The sequence below is a fragment of the Ochlerotatus camptorhynchus genome, unplaced genomic scaffold (genome assembly GCF_037179485.1).
Source record: "Ochlerotatus camptorhynchus isolate MF236.1 unplaced genomic scaffold, CSIRO-AGI_Acam_v1.1 ptg000086l, whole genome shotgun sequence".
NCBI classification, from domain to species: Eukaryota; Metazoa; Arthropoda; class Insecta; order Diptera; family Culicidae; genus Ochlerotatus; species Ochlerotatus camptorhynchus.
This window is the reverse complement of record NW_027040576.1, coordinates 715,874-737,642: the sequence shown is the minus strand read 5'-3', so window position 1 is coordinate 737,642 and position 21,769 is coordinate 715,874. Positions and strand designations below refer to the sequence as shown.

At 37.0% G+C, this 21,769-nt stretch overlaps 2 protein-coding genes across 4 annotated transcripts; both read right to left on the bottom strand.

Moving 5' to 3' along the window:
• Window positions 1–1,001: 1,001 nt before the first annotated feature.
• Window positions 1,002–5,104, bottom strand: LOC135698420 (gamma-glutamyl hydrolase-like). Of its 3 annotated transcripts, none has more exons than XM_065218394.1 (4): window positions 4,622–5,104; window positions 1,755–2,240; window positions 1,370–1,689; window positions 1,002–1,083 (listed from the first exon to the last, which is right to left on the bottom strand). In XM_065218394.1, exons 1-4 carry the CDS (start codon window positions 4,873–4,875, stop codon window positions 1,013–1,015), a joined length of 1,131 nt encoding a protein of 376 aa, XP_065074466.1. In that variant the 5' UTR covers window positions 4,876–5,104; the 3' UTR covers window positions 1,002–1,012. The 3 variants fall into 3 exon arrangements, with proteins under 3 accessions (XP_065074466.1, XP_065074467.1, XP_065074465.1); XM_065218395.1 differs by having other exon boundaries at window positions 1,436–1,689; XM_065218393.1 differs by having other exon boundaries at window positions 1,002–1,689.
• An 11,444-nt stretch (window positions 5,105–16,548) lies between these two features.
• LOC135698419 (uncharacterized) lies at window positions 16,549–21,419 on the bottom strand. The gene is made up of 3 exons (XM_065218392.1): window positions 21,313–21,419; window positions 21,202–21,255; window positions 16,549–17,138 (listed from the first exon to the last, which is right to left on the bottom strand). Exons 1-3 carry the CDS (start codon window positions 21,320–21,322, stop codon window positions 16,684–16,686), a joined length of 519 nt encoding a protein of 172 aa, XP_065074464.1. The 5' UTR covers window positions 21,323–21,419; the 3' UTR covers window positions 16,549–16,683.
• Window positions 21,420–21,769: the final 350 nt, after the last annotated feature.

Here is a 21,769-nt window from a genome sequence, read left to right as displayed (position 1 = left end):
TTTGGCAAGGAAGTTTTCTTTCGCGAATAGCTCGCGAGATGTCGTTGGTGAGTTCCATCACGATATTTTTATGGAACATTTATATAAAGAGTTACGTCTGTTTGTCTGTGGTCTAATGGTAAATACTATTCGGCATCAATCATTATTCATATCATAATTCAAATCTGAATTTACTGGAAAAATGCACTTTTTTCTATGCGTTACACTTCGGGGTGACTTGCAAGTTGCAACAGTTGATATGTGATTGTTTGACTCTGATTCTGAAGAAACTGTAAATTAACTTCCAAGTCTAACTTTTAATAACTTTCCGATTACACGTCTCCTGTTACAATCGAAAATATTATAATGTTACGAAAAATTGCTATATGGGGGAAAGGGGAGCTTGCAAATGTGAGACAATTAGTGCATTAGGTATAGGAAAAACGTGACGAGGAGGGAGGGTTTTGATTTTGTTGTGACTCCACTCACGTCAAGGACAATTATTCTGTAAAATACGACCCAACCAAATTTAATTTTGTTAATTGCAATGAAAACCATAAATCAAAATTTTGAAAATGCTAGGTTCGCAAACGGGTCGTGTAATTTCGTATTAGACCAGACCGAATGCCAGTTGTTGCATATTTATTGTATGATTTTGTTAACTTTCGAAGCAAGACAATTGAAAAGCTGTGCATTTTCAAAATATGCTTCTTTGAAATCTCTCTAAATTTTGTTAAATTCGTAACTGAGTTATGACCGATCAACCCTATGATCACGTTCACGCCAAGTAGCGCTGACTGATAGGTTTAATTTTATCATCCACCTTCCTGTCCCGCTGTATGAGCAATTATACCGTGTCATCGTTGTTGTTAACAATCGCGAAAAAAGAAGTGACTGTCAGCACAATCGAGATAATAATCAAAACACCTCGAAGCATATATTGTCATGGATTTTTATTATGCATTATACATTGTGTGCTACCTACCTGTATTGATAACGCATCTGGATTTTTCGAGTCCCAGTCGGATGAAGCTCAATGTTTGCACAAGTTCGGAGTTTTCTCTTTGTTGCACTTTTTCTTCTTGCGTTCCACGTAGCGTTGGGCTGGAAATTGGAATGGTTTAAATTTGTCTTCTGTCATCTATTACGACTAAATGTTAATTATATAATGCAAACCTTAGCCTTATGTTACATCGGTTACAATGATGTTTCGGATAGTTACTACAGAAATATATATTAATATTAGTAGGAAGTTTGAGTGTTAGTAATCAAATCATGCGAACAATGTCGAAATTTAATCCATTTTATTAGTGATCCATGCTCATTGACCTCAATATCATGCCAAGTACGCATGCAAATGTCCAAACCATGCCATTAGCACTGTACACACCTATCACACCACCGGCGGCAGCGGAATTCTTCCCCGTCTCAGATAATTCCAAGTAGCCCACATTACCTTCAAACAGGTAACACTGCTCAAATGCGGACTTCTTCAGACCGGTGAACGTCATCGGAAAATTGTAGATCACGTGTCGATCGATTTCGACCTCACTCTGGAAGCTCTGACCGCTTTTTCGGGCTTCGTTCACGAAAAAGTCCGCAAAGTATTGCGACGCTTTGATGGCATTCGATGTGTGGGAAATGTTCTTGTTACGTACCCACTCGTAGATGTTCTTCTCCGGATGGAACTGGATACCGTAGAATGGAAGTCTGTGGTAAAAATTAAAAGTAATTCAGCAAAAATTAGCTATACGATTAACAAGAACATAGCTTACACTTTATGTTCGATGGTGGAAATGAACTCCAATCCGTTCCAGTCCTGGTTGGTCGACATAACCCGCCATTCCCGATCCAATCCATAGGCGCTAAAGTTCTTCTCGGTCACGCAGTATTGGTGGAAATTCGGTGTGACTGGTTCGGACGCTAGGATTTCGATGATTTCATCAGGAGTTTCGCCGAACATGCGACTCTTCCTAAAGTCCGATTTGAAGTCCAAAGGCAGACCTTGGTTGTTCGAACTGCAATGAGCACGATGCTCGTCGCCGTTAGCCGCCAGGTAGGTGAGCAATTCAAACCCTAAGCAGGTGCCCCACAATGGCAAGAAACCACCCTGTATGTTGATCTCTTCTGCCACATCGTAGATATGACGACCTGCATCGGCGTACCCGTTGGATTGGTTGAACCAGGTGGCACCACCCGGCAGTAGGACGCCGTTCAGCTTGGGTAGGATGTCTTCGTAGTATTCGCGAGGCTTATTGATCCTGGAAACAAAAGAATATATTTAGTACCGTAAAACAGGGTAGCTTTGATAATGCGGGTAACTTTGATAGTAGAATATAATGATAAAGTTCACTCTCTACAATACTTCAGAACCAGAAACATTGATTCCATTTTGTAGCTTGGGATATTACCTTTGATATCGTATAGAGTTTTTATATAGTAGGCTAAATGACGGCTTCGGTAATACCTTATTCTAATATCGTCAGGGGGTAAACAACGTTCTTGAGAGCTCAATTTTGGCATGTGAATATACCAGAGCATCTATTGGCCAAATTTGAGTGCTCTATGACTTTGTTTACCCCCTGACGATAATATGTTAAGGTATTGCCGAAGCCGACATTTCCCCTATGTGTTACATATTTTCAAAATATCTGATAAAACAATTTTCATTTAGGGGAAATGGATGTAATGTCGGCCAAAATGCCCCTAATTTGGGCCCATACATAAATTAAGCAATCGACTAAATTGTCAATAGCGAACAAACATATTCATTAGTACCGTCCCAATGACGCGTTCATCTAGATAACAGATTTTTAGCGATGGGCCCAATCTTAGATCCATAGGTCAACATTAGAGCCATTTCCCCTATATGGCTATGGCTAAATACATCTTAGAATGCAAATTTCAGCCAGAAGAATCTTTCACTCGTTCTGATAGATGATTGAACGTAACTTTCGGATATATTGTACTCACGATATCAGTTGTTAATTTTTATTTTTATTGGATGGATCAACCATGGGTGGAAAATATACGCAGCAACTGTTTTATATCAACCGTTGCATACCTTTAGGCGATATCCGCATACCCGAATAGACGAGAATATTAAATCAATATCAAGTTTTACTATTAACATTGGGGAAAAGAACATTAAAATTTGCTATTGTGATTGCTATAAAAGGTAAAATATCAAAAATAATTGCAAAAAATCTATGGTACCATACCTTAGTAATAGCAACGTCAGTTGTTGCCATATCTATAGAATAGCAAAAATCGTAGTAAATTAGTATCACATTTTGCTATTATATATCATTAAGCTATTGGTATGTTATTTAAATTAAGTTTTTGTTGATTTAAAGTGATATTTACTTCTACTTTTTCTTGTTTATCGAGTATTTTGTGAACTGTTCTCTCTATATGTGGCAAAATATGGTTTGTTTGGTGTGTTCCCTCTAACCCCCAGTGGCCGGCAGTGTTATTATAGAAGAACTCTTTCTACAATATCGCATTTATGGCCATTGTAGACATCTTTAGTCCGGGAGTTAGAAGGTGATAGCTCTATTACAGATCTAGCAACCCATTTCCGAATGCCTGGAGAGTCACGCCCATTCCGAGGTTACTTTCACTCACAATAAGCCCCGCATATATGTATTACCTCTATCAATTTGATATTAGTATAACACACACACACACACACACACACACTCACACACACACACACACACACACACACACACACACACACACACACACACACACACACACACACACACACACACACACACACACACACACACACACACTTCCAGTTTAAAAATGTTCTTTTGAATCCTGACACGTATTTAGTTTGTTTTTTTTTTATTGTGAAAAGTATTTGGACTGGTCTCACCATGCTAATTAATACTTCCTTCGATGAACACAATTTGTCTAGCATTGTCATGCTCATCTGGGAGGAAGTTCGCGTCTAGTACTTTCCCCAGGAACCTTTCGCGGCCACCAGCTACCACTTGTCCAGTCTTGTGCGTATCCAGCGAGGCATCCTTCAGATTGCTCACAATCTCCCGACACTGGCGAGAGACCAGTAGACGAGCACTTTTGCAAACGGAAAACTTGCTGATTCACGGCAACATCGGCCACCGAATCACCACCAAAACACGTAACGAACACATTATCAGCACGTTTCCTGAGTTCAAACTCGCCCACGGCGCGAATCTTTCAATAGAACAAAACTACACCCCGAAAGTGTGGCATCCGAACTAGGCCACAACTTTGTCTTAGATGTTTAAACGAAACAAAAAAGGGATATTGATTATAGCAAAGAGAGGATTTTTTTTTCGTTTGGCATATTTTCATCAATTTCTCGGTAGTTAGGTATTTAATATTTCTAAATCAGTTTTGGAACGTTGCATCTTTGGAGCATTGTTTAAACGTACGTATGTTCAATTTTTAAAAAAAATATACGATTTTTGATGTAAAATTGAATGGTGCTCATCTTGCCTCTGGTGGCGATCTTGCCCGGTCCTACGATACATATGTATAAACTATTACTAATAGTCACTCTCAAGTGGTGTTTTTTTGCTGCTACTGATAGGCGTAGCAAAATCACTTCCTTTCTATTCGTCGTTCATGCGACTAGGACACTCACCAGATTGGTACCACACGTGCTCCGGCACCTTCCACGAATTTGACGTAGGACGCCGCAATGTAGCTTTCGTAGTCCTCCTCGTACTTGGCCGCAAGCGAGTAGGACATTTCCTGAGCTAGGACTCCGATTACCGGCTCTTCGTTCAACTGCGTCTGTTGGCGCATCGGTACCTCCGCACTGATTACCGTTGCAGCATTTGCTATTCCCACTAGGCTCAACACCGCCAATAGCACACCGGTTCTAACGAAAGCCATGGTTAGGCGTGCGTATTTCCTTCTGGAAACCGAAATGAACACAATTCACAGTCGCACGTGCTGCAGCATATGTGGTTTTAATAGACGCAAAAATGTGGTACCCTCTGAACCGTTGAAGAATTACTCGTAATATATGTCACAACGCGACACGCGCGAATCGAACTGTACGAACGCCCGGCAGTGTCTGAGAGCACCCCGGCGACTGGATTTGCGTAGAACCAAACGATTCGATCTCGCTTCCAGAGTAAGTGTCGTCTTGTCTGATTTCCCTTATATCAGTAAATTGTCAATTTTAAATATGATGATTCGAGCAAAACAACAACGGACGCAAACGCTCTTATCGCTCCTCGCTTGTATACTTACCTACGAGCGTGCTACGAGTTTGTGCCATTATTTTGCTCTTGTTTGTCCATTCCTTGTAACCTGAAATTCCCATGTGCAAATGTGTGTGAATGATTAAATTACATTCTGTTTCACGAAGCGACGGTGCGGTTCGGCGTGGGCTAGAACACTTTCGCATGCAATGGTTTGACGTCTGCGATTTTAAAGGGAAAACGATCAATAGGGGTATTCACTATGCGCATCGTAAACATATATACTATGCATACGATTACCATGCGCTTTGTGTATATCCCTATTAATTTATCTCCTTGAATGTATCTACAATTGTGTTCAATATAATAGCAGCGCATGCCGATTTCCATACAAAATGGTCAACTTTGACATGATGTAACTTTTTTAACTTATGATCAATTGAGCTAAAACGTTCGCCACTGAAGTACAAATATGTTCAATTTTACGATTATAAAATACCAAATTTTTGGAAGCACCTGTTAGAAAGTGAGACACTAGGTAAAATTGTTCAAAATAATAGAAATAATGGAATGCTTACCTGAAGTTCTTCAAATTTGTTTAATAATCCAGCAAATTTTCTGATATATATTCATAATTCCCTGACGCTTCTGACGTTTTCGGATCAATAATCAAATTTTTGGAATACCCTATAATACCACGGAACTCCTTGTAAGTCGTTGCAAATTTGCTTAAGTTAATGGGATTATTATGAAGCTATCTGATCGTCCTCGAAGTACTCGGAACTTCGCTGAATATCATATCCAAAAATATCTAAATTTAGTTTTCTGGTTTGCTAAAAGTTCTCGCATTTTTTTATTTAATGGAACTTCTTTGATGTTCTCTAATCAACTTAGCTAAATTTTCGTATTTTTTTAGGTTCTTGAAATCTCCATGATATACCTAACACCCTTAAAATACTCTCACTTTTTCCAGATGTTCATATCATTTGTATCACGTTCCAGAAATTCTCTTGGGATTTGCTGAAGTTTCCGGAAATTCACTGAGTTTCTAAAAACTTCTTTAATGTTTCTAATATTTTCTTGAAATTATTTTAACTGTCCTTTGATTCTCTGACCTGTCTTGATGTTCTCGAAGCTTCCCTAAAGATTTTTGTTCTATTGAAGATCTCGCTTCTGCTCGGAAATACATAGAATTCCCGTAAACACCTTAAAATTTCCCTGAAATTCTCTGGACTGTGAAGTTTCTGATATATTCCTGAAGGTCTCTGAATTTCCCTAAAATTCGAACACTTAAAATGATTTAAACTTTGAAATAAAACATTATTTTGAGATTTTTTTTAGAACCATGAGAAAAGTAGCCATCATTTGTGCGTTTCATAAAATAATAGAAATTAGTTGGTCCAGTTTTGTGGAATCGCTGGTAGAAAGTCACGACAAAACTGCTTGACAAAGTGGTTAATTCTCGGAACACCTTAAGGGTTCTCGATTTTTTCAGCACATCATGGAACTATCCTGAGTTTATCTAAATTCACGATTGTAGATCTTTAAACTGCTCCAAAAGTCTAGACTAAACTTACGGGAACTGCTGTTAAGAACTGAAATTCCCCAAAGATCTCTAGATCTAGCTTATCTGAGGTGCTTAGAACTTCTTAAAAATTTGCACAATAACTCTCAAGTTTTCTATATTTCTCAAGTTCGCTGACACCTGTGAAATTCTCTGAAATTCTAGGAACTTCATAAAAGTTCCTGAAAAGTTTCGGATGCTTAAAGAACCGCTTTGAAGTTCTTAAAGCTTTAGTAAGTTCTCCATATTTTCAGCGTGTTAACTTTCCTGCAGTTAGTTTACGGAGCTTCACTGAAATTCTCAGCATTTCCTTACATTCCTCAGAACTTCTCCAAAGTTCCTACAATTATTATGAAGTTAATGGTACTGCATTGAAGGTCTCTAATCTTTCATAAAGTTAATTACGAACATGAAATAAATCATTTATATTTTTACTTAATTTTGGCACTTTGAAAATTTTCAATATCTTGAATTTGTACATGGAATACCAAAATTCAAGACATTGAATATATTTAGATCTTAAACTTACTTGGAAAACTAAGGTTATTTTATATAGAAAAATTAGTAGTAGCTACGATTAAACATCACAAAGCAAAGAATAATCAATCTTGACATAAATTCACGCTAAAAAAAGTTGAAAATAGTGACTTATTACAAGAAAAACTGACTTTAGTGACTTGGCCTTAAAAAATTAGACTTTTTAGTGCCTGACTTGAAAAAAAGTGACCAAGTCACTAAAAAGTGACTTGCTGGCATTTCAAAAGTAGCAATTAACGACGGCGGAAGAGCAGAATATGGTGAGAGCTTTCCAATAATTAAAAAAAAATTAATATCAAAATTAAACTAAATAGGGGAATTAACGTATTCTCGGCAACCTAAGCAGCGACCTTCTTTCTATGCCTTTTTCTCTAAGGAACGCACACATATGCAGTATTGGTTTGTTTACAATCTTTTGCTGCCAGCTGCTCTAACAATTTCAGTCAAAAGAATTGTTAAAAACTGTTTTGAAACGCTTTTACAAAGCTCCAATCTTCTCTAGTGAGAACGAGTATTGTCGGCAACCAGTTTTTCTTCGGCAACCGTTCCATTTGAACTGCATGTAAATCTGCTGTTCTATTATCGGCAACTCGAAATCAGCTACAATTTGTAGTGCGTGTGTTTCATTTCAAGAAAACCTTGCTAGATTGCTTTTTCTCAGTGGTAAAAGTATAGTCAAATTGAACCTGAAAGCATAAAGAATCGTATGCATGCATTCAGCGAAGTGTTTTCGTAAGAAAATCCAGTGAAAATAGTGTTTCAATTTGGGTTGCCGATAATAGTCTGTCATGCCGAAGCCGTCATTTCCCCTACATGTCAGGTTTGAAAAAAATATTTTCGAGCCTGGAAGTGTGTATATATAACCAATATCCATTTGATGACGGTGATGCATACATGCGGGGCTTATTGTGAGTGAAAGTAACCTCGGAATGGGCGTGACTCTTCAGACACTCTTAAATGGGTTGTTAGATCTGCAATAGAGCTACCACCTTCTAACTCCCGGACTAAAGATGTCTACAATGACCATAAATTCGACATGGTAGAGATAGTTCTTCCATAATAACACTGCCGGCCAGTGGGGGTTAGAGGGAATACACACACACACACACACACACACACACACACACACACACACACACACACACACACACACACACACACACACACACACACACACACACACACACTTCCAAGGATCCTCATCATCGCTTTCTCGAACATTGGTGATATTGTTGTACTGTTCCGTTGTTTCCTGTGTATAGCTGAATATATCAACATCCGTGGCGTCAGCTAGCCGGCGCCGGTGGTGTAGTGGTAAGCATGACTGCTTTCTCACCCCAATGGGTCTGGGTTCAATCCCAGCCGAGGTCGGTCGGTGGGATTTTTCTGAGGCTTAAAAATCTCTGGTCACTTCTTCCTTCGGAAGGGAAGTAAACCCGTTGGTCCCGGCCTATGTGTATCTTGAATGGGTGCAATATCCTACGCAGGTGTGGAAGCTGCCTTCCTGCTGCACATTAGATTGCCGTCAATGGATGGCAATCGATGTCCGTCGGTGATTGGCACACTAGATTGCGGACTGACGTTAAATAAAGGAAAGAAGAAGAAGAAGTGACGTCTGACGGAGCAAAGCTGTCTTCTCCGAAAACGTGGCGGTTGAATGGAACAATGCCGGACTTTCGAAATACATTCACTGCTATGGATGCAGAACAAGTTTGAATGAATGCTGTACCCAGAATGTGGCTTATTTCATTAACAGTAACAACCTTTCCAGGATTGTTTCGCAAATACTTTTATATTGCCTTCGAAAAGTGACTCTTCAGTGGGGCCATAAAGCTAACATCCAGCGGTTGGAGTCGATGACTATACAGTGTGGGTAAGCTGATAATAGGTTACGTTGTTTTGTTTAGCTTTGTCTAGAAACGCCAATTTTTTATGTCCGATACGTGATCATCCAGCAGCAGAAGAACGGGATCAGCAGACATTGGTCGACTATGTTTTAAAAAATGGTCTAACAAAACATTTGCTGTTGTCATCTATCCGCTACCGTTGCAGCTAAAAACTGTCTCGGATGGAGCTCCTTTTTTATCTGTTCAGTGAGACAAACTCTTGGAAAAATCAGCATTGGTGGTATAAATTGACCACTTGCTGACATGCACTTACACGCTGTAGTTAGAATGCCTCTTTCGCCAGAAGTTATTCCTCCTACTTGTCAACGTCCCGAAGCGCTAGAACTCTTGAATTCTTGGTTTGATACTGTGAACCGAAATACATCCCAAGTAGCAATTCAGTAACCATTTAGCATCCACTCTGATTTATGATGGTTTTATAACGGCAATGAACAATCCACTTAGTTTAAATATAGCATTTTAAGGTGTAAAACATTCCTGCTTAGTAATTCAGCTTTTTGCTGTATTAAAAACCTTTTATAGTCTGGCAAGAAAGTCAAAAACTGTCTTGTTTTAAAAATAAATTTAAAACAGTTATCAATCCCTCCTTAAACTGTTCTATAATTCAAGCATAAACGTCATTAGCAATTGTTTATTAATGTCATTATAAAATACTTTATAAACATGTTCTATCATTATAAAAGCAATCATTAAACTATTAGGTTTTGCATTAGAGAAAAAAGCATTTATTGTTGCTTTTTAGCCTTTTTAAAAAGCATCATTAACTCCCCATTTACTTTGTTTACAAATTGAGCTTAAAAGATGGTTCCTCATAGTTACTAAATGCCAAATATATGACAAGAAAGTAGGATGAAAAAGACGAAGTAGGATGAAAAAATCAAGTCAATTTCAGATTATTAGTTTTTTTTTTAATTTTAGTTAATTTAGGTAATTAGTTTGCTTATTTTTTTTACAATCTTCGATTTTCAATCTATGTTGCCTTGGATATAACTATATTTTGGTAAATTTAGCAATGAGCAAACATTTAAATGCGAAAATCATTTAAAAAAATGTCGACCAAGCTCGATCTGAAGAATATGTTTTTTTTTCAATGTTAAATAATTGGTCAAATCGACGTTTTACGAGGGTGGATTTAATTTTTTCGATGTTTTCACGTACATTTCACATAAAATTGAATATGGCACTTAAAACTAGGTCACTTAAAACTATTGTAATAAATTTGGATATTCAACAATATTTTTATACCATCAGTTTCTATTTTAATTATTTTGATAAGATCGGTTCATAAATCCTTTTCTATCTTGATTGATGCTTTCCTAGTGGATTCAGCATGCGGCTAGGGGAAATGGCTCGAAAAGGGTTTTTATTGTTGCTAAATAGCTTTTATTGTAGCTTTCAAATGGTTCTGAATGCGTTCGTCATACAACCTTTTGCAGTAAATCAATCTTGACGAGTTTCGAGAATACACCCTTCAGAACCTTCTCCAGGGTGGGCCAACTAGACATATTCTAGTCTTAATGAGGTTTTGGTGGATGCATTAATGACAAAATAGCCTTGACCAGGGTTTTATGAATGTTGTTTTATAGTTGCTTTGTAGTATTTCATAAAACTTAAAATGTTACTTGGGATATGTTAACTTACTGATGGAAATTTCACAGATTGCGAGTGAGTGCTAAATGTACCATACTTTTGATGATTTTTTTTATACTTTACCACAATGAAAGACATAAGGACATACTATGAAAGTTGTAAACAGATGTGTAAACAATATAAAGGTGTATTCGATATAAAATTGATTGAATGCAGGTAACATTACAAGTTTTATAAATGTTTAAAGGATTCTTCAAGACCAAATTATTGCCTACAAGACTATAATAAACCCAAAATTGTTATTTGGGATGAGTATTTATGATCTTTCCCGGTGCAATTTGGGTTTTCCCGCATTTTGATTTTTCCGGTTGGATGGACACCCTGATTTAGAGTCTTAGAATATGCAATTTTTTTTTTAGAGATCAGTGACTTATGAAAATTTATCTAAGATTTAGGAAAAAATAATAGGATTGCTTTTTTGACGTAGAACTACGTCGCTATACTGGGGTGCAAATCAAAAAATATGTGTGGTGAAGGAGTGTTAGGTTTTGAACGCTTGTAACTTTGTCATTTATAGATGAAATTAAAATCCAAATACGCCAATCGATAGGATACTACATTACAAAGCTGCTGAAATAATTATTTTTCCAATTTTGCTGCAATTAAATTTTTGAAAATGTGCAAATGATAAATTTATCACTGTTTTCATGAAATAAGCTTTTTTCCCAAACCCAGTCATCATAAACGAATACCACTTGGTTGCACATCATTCTGCTTGAACCTGAAAAGATATAAATCAGCGCTGCTCTCCTGCCTCTGCTCATTACCGCTTCGAACGGCGTAGCACTAGGTCCTGCAGCAAGCAGGACTAAGTCAGCGGCTAAAGGTGGATCACGGCGGCGTGTCCACCACAATGAGGAATGAGTCTTGAAAAAACGTGCATGTAAAAACCCCTACCCTTAACGTTACCCGAAAAAGACATGGACTTTGACGATGATTTTTTTTTAATTTTAAGCAAACCACAATTCAGTGCCAACATTTCAAAGGGGCGTAATGCATTTGTAAACAATGGCTTTAGCCGTCGATTTCTCGTGAATAAAAGCTCACTCATGAAAAATAATGACACCAGCAGGTAGAGGAATGTTTCCTCTACCAGTTAGCATTGTCTTTTTGGAGAGGTAAGATTTCATTCGCGAGAAATTGACGGCTAAAGTCATTGTTTACAAAAGCAATTACGCCCCTTTGAAATGTTGGCACTGAATTATGTATAAACAATTAATTTTTTACATGCAGAACCAACATTTTCAAAAAAAAAATGCTTAACAGGAGACATATATATATTAACATCCAAAGTCCATCCTTTTTTACATATTCTGCACAAAAGAAACTTTTTGCTCCGCCCCATTCATAAGAAACGGCGGGAAATCCTATCAGGTTCGGTTGCACATCGTTCTGGTTGAACCTGAAAAGATATAAACAGCGCTGCTGTCGTGCTTTTGCTCATTGTCGCTTTGCGTCAAGCAGGACCAAGTCAACGGCTAAAGGTGGATGACGGCGTGACCACAATGAGGAATGCGATACAATGAAGAATGAGGAAAAGCAATGTATGTAAACCCCCTCCACCCTTCACAACAACCTCTCCCCCTCCTTCACAACAACCTCTCCCCCCTCCCCCCCCCCTCCCCTCAACAATAACCCGAAAAAGACATAGACTTTGACGATCACTTTTTTCCGGGAAATAAATTTTAAACAAACCACAATTATTAGTAAGAACAGAAGTTTTTCCCTTAATTTCTTCCCACACCAAAACTTTCAAATTTGAGAACAAAATAGCTGGAAAGACATTTTCGATGATATTAAGTTGGTGAATTACACACAACTGACGGTAAAACATATCTGGTACTTCTTATGCAATAATATTAACATCCAAAGTCCATCCTATTTTCATATTCTGCACAAAAGAAACTTTCTGCTCCACCCCAAAACTTTCAAATTTGAGAAAAAAGAATTGCTTGAAAGACATATTCGATGATATTATGTTGGTGAATAACACCCAACTGACTCTAAAACATATCTGGTACCTCTATTTATGAAATTATATTAACATCCAAAGGCCATCCTTTTTCCATATTCTGCACAAAAGAATTGTTCTGCCCTGCCCCCATTCATAATAAAATGGCGGGAAATCCTGTCAGTTGCAGGGCTTAGAAAGTATGTTTTGTGCAGAATGTGTAAAAAAGGAGGGACTTCGGATGTATTTTTTCTGCAAAATATGTAAGGGACGGACGGACGGGACGTCGGATGTTAACCTAAATGCATATATCATGCATCATAGATAGTGATAGATAAATAGGTTCTACGTCATACCGCGGTCGTGTCTAGGACACAACCCTTTAATTTTTTTTTTCAACAATATGAAACTGAGAAAAATAGTCAAAATGTGGGTTTTAGATTTTTTTTTTCTAGATTTCTGATTTAGATTTTTTTTCAAGATTCCAAATTTGGAAAAATACAGTTGCTGGGAAATTGTAAGGTCTTGGAAAAATGTTCAGGATTCTAATAAGATTTTTTTTTTATTTTGAAAATTAAAAATACTGAGAAGAACTCTTAGAAAAATTCAACCTGCTCTGGCAAGAATGCTAAATTAATTCTAGGATTAAGACCTTAGAAGAATTCTTAGGTGATTTTGAAGAGAATTGTATGCGAATTGTGAGGAGAATAGCAAGTGAATTCTAAGGAGGATTGAAAAAGAAATATAAACAATATAAATGGTTTTCTGGTAATAATTTCAAAGGATTCACAAGACAACTTTATGCAAGATTCGAGAAAAATGTCGAAGAAATCGTGTTCTGAGGTAAATAAAAAAAATGCTGGAATACTTAAATTAAATTCTTAAGGAAATTTCACGAACATTTAGCACAGAATTCCAAGGTATTCTGAGTAGTAGTTGAAGAACAGGGTGGTCAGCAAACCGGAAATATCGGGAAATATTCGGGAATTTGAAAAGTAACCGAGAAAAACCCAGGACTTCGATGAGAGAACCGGGAAAAATAAATTAACCCTGAGTGGTGCGGAGAAACACGAAATGGTTGTCAAAAAGAATCCAACTGGTGCTGTCAAAAAGAATCCAACGATCTAGAGCTGCTAAAAGTGATACTTTTCTCATACAATCCCCGTCGGCAGAGAAAGTATTGTGGTCAATGTTGAAAATATTGTCATTTCGGCATTTTTTTACTAATATTCTTCAACAAAAAACTTGCTCAAATACTCGGATGTAAACAATGTAACGAACGAACGAACCTGCACGAACTGCTGAAGGAAGAATGCAAACAAACTTTATAAGAGTCATGTGGGTAGGTGCACTCCCAACACCATGTACACGTTATTTATGGAGCAAAGGGTGAACTTTCGACAGCATGTATATGCAAATTGTGAGCAGTGCATTAGCAAAACAATTTGTGATATCGGAAAATTTTCAAGTTGTTTCCTGCTGACTTGCAAAACAAAAACGGCTGTGTTCGCAGTACCCAGAATTAACCACACCATAGGATTAAATTTTCACACCAGAATTTCAGAATAAACCATTAAAACAGAGTGATTTTTTACCAAACGAATGTCTTTCTCTATTTGCTGCATAATTTTCTTCAGATTCCCGCCTTATTGTTTTTAGAATTTAATCACTCAACAATATTTCAAATTGATTTTTGCGATTCAATTTCAGATGTGAAGTGCATCGATCATCGCGTATTCGCCCTTATGCATGCTCACTGTCGAAATGTTTGTAAAAACTAAACTATTCTTTTCCCGGGTTTTAATTTTATTCAAAATTCTCATGATATGAATTTCAGCATGAAATTGGAATTTTGCTCTGAATTATTATAGATTTTTTTTCTAAAACTAACCATAAAACACTCTGCGTAATAATTACCGTTGAATTCTTTTTGGAATTTCCTTGAAACCCCTTCTTAGAAATTGTTTGGAATCCGTCTTAGAATTCCCTTAAACCTATTCGAAGACTTTGATTTCATTGAAATCCTTTTAAAAAAATTATTTTAACTCTATTCATAACAGCATAATTCTTTCGAAATTTGGAATTATTTAGAAACCTCTTGGAGTATTTTAAAGAATTTCTTTCTAATTATTAGCAAATTTTTGGAATAAATTTTGTTGGAGCTCTTTGATGAATCTTTCACACTAGGGTTGAAATTATCGCCAGAACACTCTTAGAACTCTGTGTCTTGTTGAATTCTCATGATAATTCTCTTGAGATTCTCAAAAATTACCTAACAATTTAATTTAGAACTTGCAATCTTCTCCACAGAAATCCCTCCAAATTTTTCTAACAATTTCTAAGGACTTCATGTCAGAATGGTTCTGGAATTCTGCTCAGAGCTTCTCATTCGAAAACTATGTGGGAATCCTCCTCAATAGTTGTTTGAAATCAACACTTTGAATACTTTTAAATTCCAGGGTTTGTCCGCAAGATTTTATCGATTGCTCTGTAATTTGTTTTAACCCTTAAAATGCTTCCAAGTCTCAGGGCCTTGACAATTATGACTGCACGACTATTTAATAAATATTTTTTTTTCAAATCTGGGATCTTGGGAAATTTCAATCACAAAGATTGTTATTCATCCCAAATTTTGAAGAAAAATTTTGTTTTCAGACTCTACACAAATTTCAAAGCCCCAGAATCTTGGGAATCTATCTTTTAAGTAAATAATCTTTCAGTAATTTTATTTTTCAAGTATTGGTCTTTTGGTCGTGGGTATTAAATTTCATGAACTATGTTTAGTTTCACGTGTCAGTAGGTTTCACATTTTTTTCGTTTTTAACTTTGTACATCAGCGCGAGTACTGAGAGGTTAATGTTTATGTTTTTGTCGTTGGCTAGTTCATCTCTAAATCTTATGTTAGTATAGACAATGGAGTGATCACTATCACTATCAATTTGCTCTAATTCTCATTTGTATCAAGTTCATTTTTTTAATTAAATCTCTTATTATTCACAATTCATCCAGATAGCATTTGACCCAGTGACCTTAATCTCTGAAATCATTAATGTATCGAGCATAAAAAGTGATAGAATTCGATTTATCAAAGTATCTCGAAAGATCAATAAATTGTTTTGAATGCATTAAGTGACTCATAGAGTTGAATTTTTCCTATAGCTTTAGAAAACACTTTCTGTAATTTGGCTTTTATTTTTCCCACAAATATTCACTGAAAATTTACAGTTGGCAACGTTTTAAGAAATGCATACAATTTCGTTTTTTGTTGAATATCAACAACCGGGAAATTTTTAAGATTTGAACCGGGAAAACCGGGAAAAAACGGAAATTTCAAAATGGAAAGTCACTGGCCACCCTGGAAGAAACATATATTTGCTTGATTAAGCACGCAAGTCAACCTGTAAGTTTTTCAGATTTTGTTGATATTATTTACATCATAATGTATAATCAAATTTGATACAGTATAACTGTAGGATTTTTTTTTAGCTTCCTATTAATAGCACTCTTGCCCCCCTCGACCCCCACAAGTAAAACATAATTCATAATTCCGAAAAACATTTTTTTTTATGCGAAATGAGTATCTGCAACCGTGCTTATAATGCGATCACCACCACGAGCATGCACCATCCAGATCAAGTCGAGGATAAAGTGAAAGGAATGCCGGCCTCAACATGGCCAGGAATCACACAAAACCCGATTCCATGAGAAAAAGTACATCACGCGAGTAACATATGTGACGAAAAGTAATTTATTTTTCTCCCTACATATTTACTTGATCACAGCTCAAAACGGTAGTGACTTATTCCAACAGCAGTGCCTGGGGGAATCACACATGATTAGTCACGTTTATTGTCAATGAACGATACAACAAAAAAAAAAACACTATCAAGCATTCTCCTCCGTCTCAAGTACATTGACCTTGGCAATTAACTCATCAAGATTCACTGCGTCCGCTTTTTCCATGAGAGTCTTCTGTTTGCTTCGCAGCATCTCGATTTGCGTTTCCCGGGTGACACGCAACTTCTCCATCTCATCCGCCGGCACCAACTGGGCCCGCGTTTCCGTGACAAAGTGTTCCAACTTGGCCAAATCGGCTTCCTCGTGCTGGAGGTCCGCCTTCAGCTTTTTGATGTCTGCCTTGAGGGTGATCGATTGAAGGCGGGCACCGAGACGATTCGCTTGCTCTTGGTAGCAGTACCCGTCCACAAAGGATGCGTCCATTTCCGTTAGGCCGGTGAGATATTTGATTTTGGCGTAGTCATCCAGTGCTTTCTGGGCGGAGTCGCTCAAGTTAGTGAGATCGATGCCGAAATCTTTGAGCAGTTTTTCGTTTTTGGCATCTGGAGATTAGAAGAATATTGTTACCGTTTTTAATCGATTCAAATCAGAAAAGCAGTGTTAGATTTTTAACAAAATCTCAACAATTTGTTACTTTTTAACAAATTTTACGGTATGTAAGGAAAGACAAATCAATTTAGAAGTCATCTGCAGTGCAAACATTCCATTTTGAGAAAAAAAAAATCCGCTTGAAAAACAAGTAAAGAGCAGGTTGTGCTTAATATTTAGGCTCAAAATTAGACCTAAGCCATACACCAGTGTAGGGCTTAGTTACCTCTATTGCGCTAGTGGTCATGTGTATGTACGGCCGTTAAATCTAACTTAATGGTTGGGTAAAATTGTATTGCTATCTCTTTTTTTCTCACGGAAATATTACTCAACATAACAGTTGGAGTTACACAGAGCTCTGGTGTTAGATTAGATTAGAGAGAAAAATAGATAGCAATACAATTTGACTCAGTCACTGAGTTACATTGAACGGCCGTGTATCCTGGTATGTTGATGTTTTATCTTCATCCTGATAAAATGATAAAGGTCTCATTTATCCTGATTTTAAATAATTGATGCCCAGCCCTCGCTCACCACTCCAAAGTTTCCGACTTTTAATGAAAGTAACGACTTTTTTCGTTTGATTTTAATACTTTCTCCACAACTACCTAAACCCTAAACACCAACCTGATTAATCCTGATTTTTTTCGTAAGTGCCCTGATATTTGAAAAAAAAAATACCTGACAACCCTGTGCTTATCTCTCAATATCCTGACAATGTTGGAAGTAGGTAGCTGTTTTCGGCGGACTTGTAAGGAGAAGCCCACGAGTTTTCTAAAGCGAATTCTGAGAAAAATTTCAAAGGAACTCTGAGGGCGATTCAAATGATAATTCCAAGGGATTTTTACCTACAATCCCAATAACCCAATAAAATTCTGACAAGAGCTTCAAGGAACTCTTGATACGTTTTTGAAGAGAATTGTCATTATAATTCCAATGAAATATGAATCTGAAAACAGTTCTAAAGGAACTCTAAGGAGAACATCATTGTTTAAACAACCTATCGAAGGAAGATTAAATAGGGAAAGCTGAGGGGAATTCCTAATGAAAAGTAGTAATAGTAGTCATGACAGGTCATGACGCTCTTTTTCTGATTACCCTAAAAGCATACTGCGTTGTGGTTACTTGTATGTAACTTATGCCACTTACAATCAATTTGCAGCAACTTATTTTTGGGCATTAAAACCTGCGATGGGTTACTTAATATAGGATGGTATTTTTTGTAATTCTCAAACTATTCCTTTCACCGACACTCTATCACCGCTCTTTCAATTTGTATAATATGCGTAATGTTCCGTTTTCGTTACTTTTTTTTTTAGATAAATATGAGGATGGACATATTACGTGTAATCTTCAAGTGTTTTCACGTGAGAAATGCCTTATATATCGACAGTGAGCATGCATAAGGGCGTATACGCGATGATCGATTCTCTTCATCGTTTTTCTCTTTGCATTGCTACAGCTAAGCGAAACAATTTTGTAGAATTTGTTCAATGTAGAGTTGTAATAGGTTGTATTGGCTTTCAAAAGCAATAACAAACGCACCGACAAACGTTAAATCTAGCGAGTTATTAAGAAAAGAGAAAATCGATGAAGAGAATCGATCATCGCGTATACGCCCTTATGAATGCTCACTGTCGATATATTTTTTTCATTTTCCGTCATGTATGTCATGTCATGTTTTGAAGTGTTTCATCTTCATGAAATACGAAACTATCAAAATCAAGCGCTCTTTCACTCGTCCGCTTCACCGAAACTTGAAAGAAAGAGAGACAAGCGATTGAACATTTCTAACGTTCAGAATCATAAAAGGCCTAACTGCGATCATTGGTCCTCTTCATCGATTTTCTTTTTTTTATTAATAACTCAGCTAGATTAATATTCTCGGTGCGTTTGGTGCTGCTTCTGCTAGTCAATGCAACCATTTGCACCACTGTATTGGACAACTTTGGAAGATTGGTTCACTTAAGTGTAGTAATACGAAGAAAAAATCGATGAAGAGAATCGATCATCGCAGTTAGGCCCTTATGATTCTGAATGCTAGATTTATTTGTAGACGCCGACTGAGGTTCTAGAATACTGCGAAGCTGTTCGATTTCAACAGAAAAAGAAAACTAGTAATCTCTTCGTCGCATCGTTTTTGTCGATGGAAGCTGATATTGTGACGCCCTGCTCACAAGTCTTATAGCGAATTCGTTTATTATTCAGTTCCAACCTGGATCGGGTATCAAGATGGGGTCTGGTTGTTTTCTGTCAAACATCAAATTGATCGTTGGTTTTTGACTCAGATTGAGCTTCGCACTGACAAAATGTTCGGTTTCGCTATTAGTCCCAAAATCGCATTACTTTCTAATATAGAAAGCTTACGTTAAATCCAATTGAATTTTCAGTTATCTCATCTTGAAATAAATAGTTTATAGTACTATCAAAATTCAAATTTCTGCACAACAGAGCTACAGTTTGTCTTTTCACTGAAGGTACACTTGAGAGCGCTCTCTAGTGCATCTTCAGTAAAAAGAGAGTGTGGCTCTACGGTTCGGAAGTTTTGCATTGTGATAGGGAGATTAATAGTACATATTAAACTATATATTTTACGATGGGTCAACTGAAAATTCAACTGGATTTTACGTTAGCATTTTATAATGAAATGTAAAGAAAAAGTTCCAAAGGAAACATAGAGCTGCATCTTTTTATATGTAAAATAATTATTATTTTCATTGCAGAATATCAACTATTTTATCGATATAAATTTATATTCATTATTTCATATTTATTTTGTTTTTGATATATTTCATTTCTCCATTACATTTATTTTCATTATATAAATAAATACTGGGTTGGGAGGGAGCATCAGGGTATCATTTGACCTGGGACTGGACGATGGAGTGGTATGACAACCGGAGTCTAGGAGGGAATAAACACTATCATTTTCTTTATCCTACCGATTCGATTGTGGTGGTGTGAATTCTACTTTAACAGTTTCAGTATGAGATTGACGCGCCCTTCTTTACAAACCATCCTGTAGGAAGCTTAATTAGTATTGCTAATTGTGTTATTCGATTTGTTGGATCCTATCGTTGGAAGGAGATTCTTAAATTCCCGTGGATTTCGTGTAAGTGTCTCTGCTTACGGGTCCGCACCTCCGTTTTGGCCCTTCATACAGCGATATTGTGAATTCAGATCGGTAGCTCAAATTGATCTTGTGGAGCTGTATACAAGACAAGATCTTTGAAGGGATGGTGGCTACCTTACATACATTACATACATACAAATGTAACGAAAAAGTCCCAACAGAGCGATCCATCACTACCTATGTCTAAATTACCTTAACATAATTTCGATGGAATTCATTTTAAATCATCCCGCAGTCAACCTTTTTTTTTATCAATAACACTCTCTCCATCCCTTCAGAAAACTCTTGGAATTCGCTCTAAAACACTCTTCCCATGTAGAGTCAGTCTCCAAACAGCCGCTATTCGCATAACAGTCACATGTCCTAGGGAATTCCTATTTACCTGGGACTTATGAGAATAGCGACAGCAAAGAGCTCGGATCATGTTTGTCTCCATAATTCTCTTTAATATTTCCTTGGAAAATTCTTCAGAATGGGGTGCTTCGTACTGCTTCTGACAGTATTCACCACTACTCAACAATCAACAATAATGCAATTTGAACGATATATTATTTCTACATAATATCGCTCTTTCTACAAAGAACAGAATGCACAAATTTGTCCATAGATAGAAGCAGTATTTGTAAAGAAATCACCGATTTTCTGAAAACTTCCATACTGTAATCTAGTTTATCCACCACCGGTGGGGCAACATCTGTGGGACTTGATGGTGGAAAGTAGTTACCTATTCTCTTAGTATACCCTTCTGAATAAACATGCAATTTTTCTGAGATCTGAGAAAAAATGTATTGAACTCTGATGATCGTTCTTATAAAACAAAAATAGACATGCTGATCCGGATCTTTTGAACGCATCCGGATCCGATTGCCCTAGTTGGTACTTACTCAACATTCGGACTTCATCTAGCGTTCTATTCATGGACAATATCTTCGAGGAATCTGAAACGAGCACGCTCTATACCATGGCTATGTCAAAATATTGTACAAATCCCTTACCATCATCCATCTTCGAATATGCCTAAACTTCCAGCCAACACGGTATCGATATTACAATTTTACTCGATGCAATTAATGGTAGTAATAACTATTACTTTCCACAGTTTACAGTAATGTTTCACTAATTTCCGTTAACTCTCGTGATAAGTTGAGAACACAATTTGTAATGATTGTTTTGCTTGTTGACGTTTCAAACAAACTGACGAACGGGAACTATACACTGCAATAAAAGTTCCCTTAATATTCACTTGAAATAGGACGTAGATATTTTCAGGTGAAAATTACGTGTTTTGGGAATGAAAATCTGTCCCATGTGATTCATATTGGGCCTCCCTTAACTCAGTCGGTAAAGGTGCAGCTACAAAGCAAGACCATGCTGGAGGTGGCTGGGTTCAATTCCCTGTCCGGTCTAGGAATTTTTCGTGTTGGAAGTATGATTGAACTTGCCACACAATTA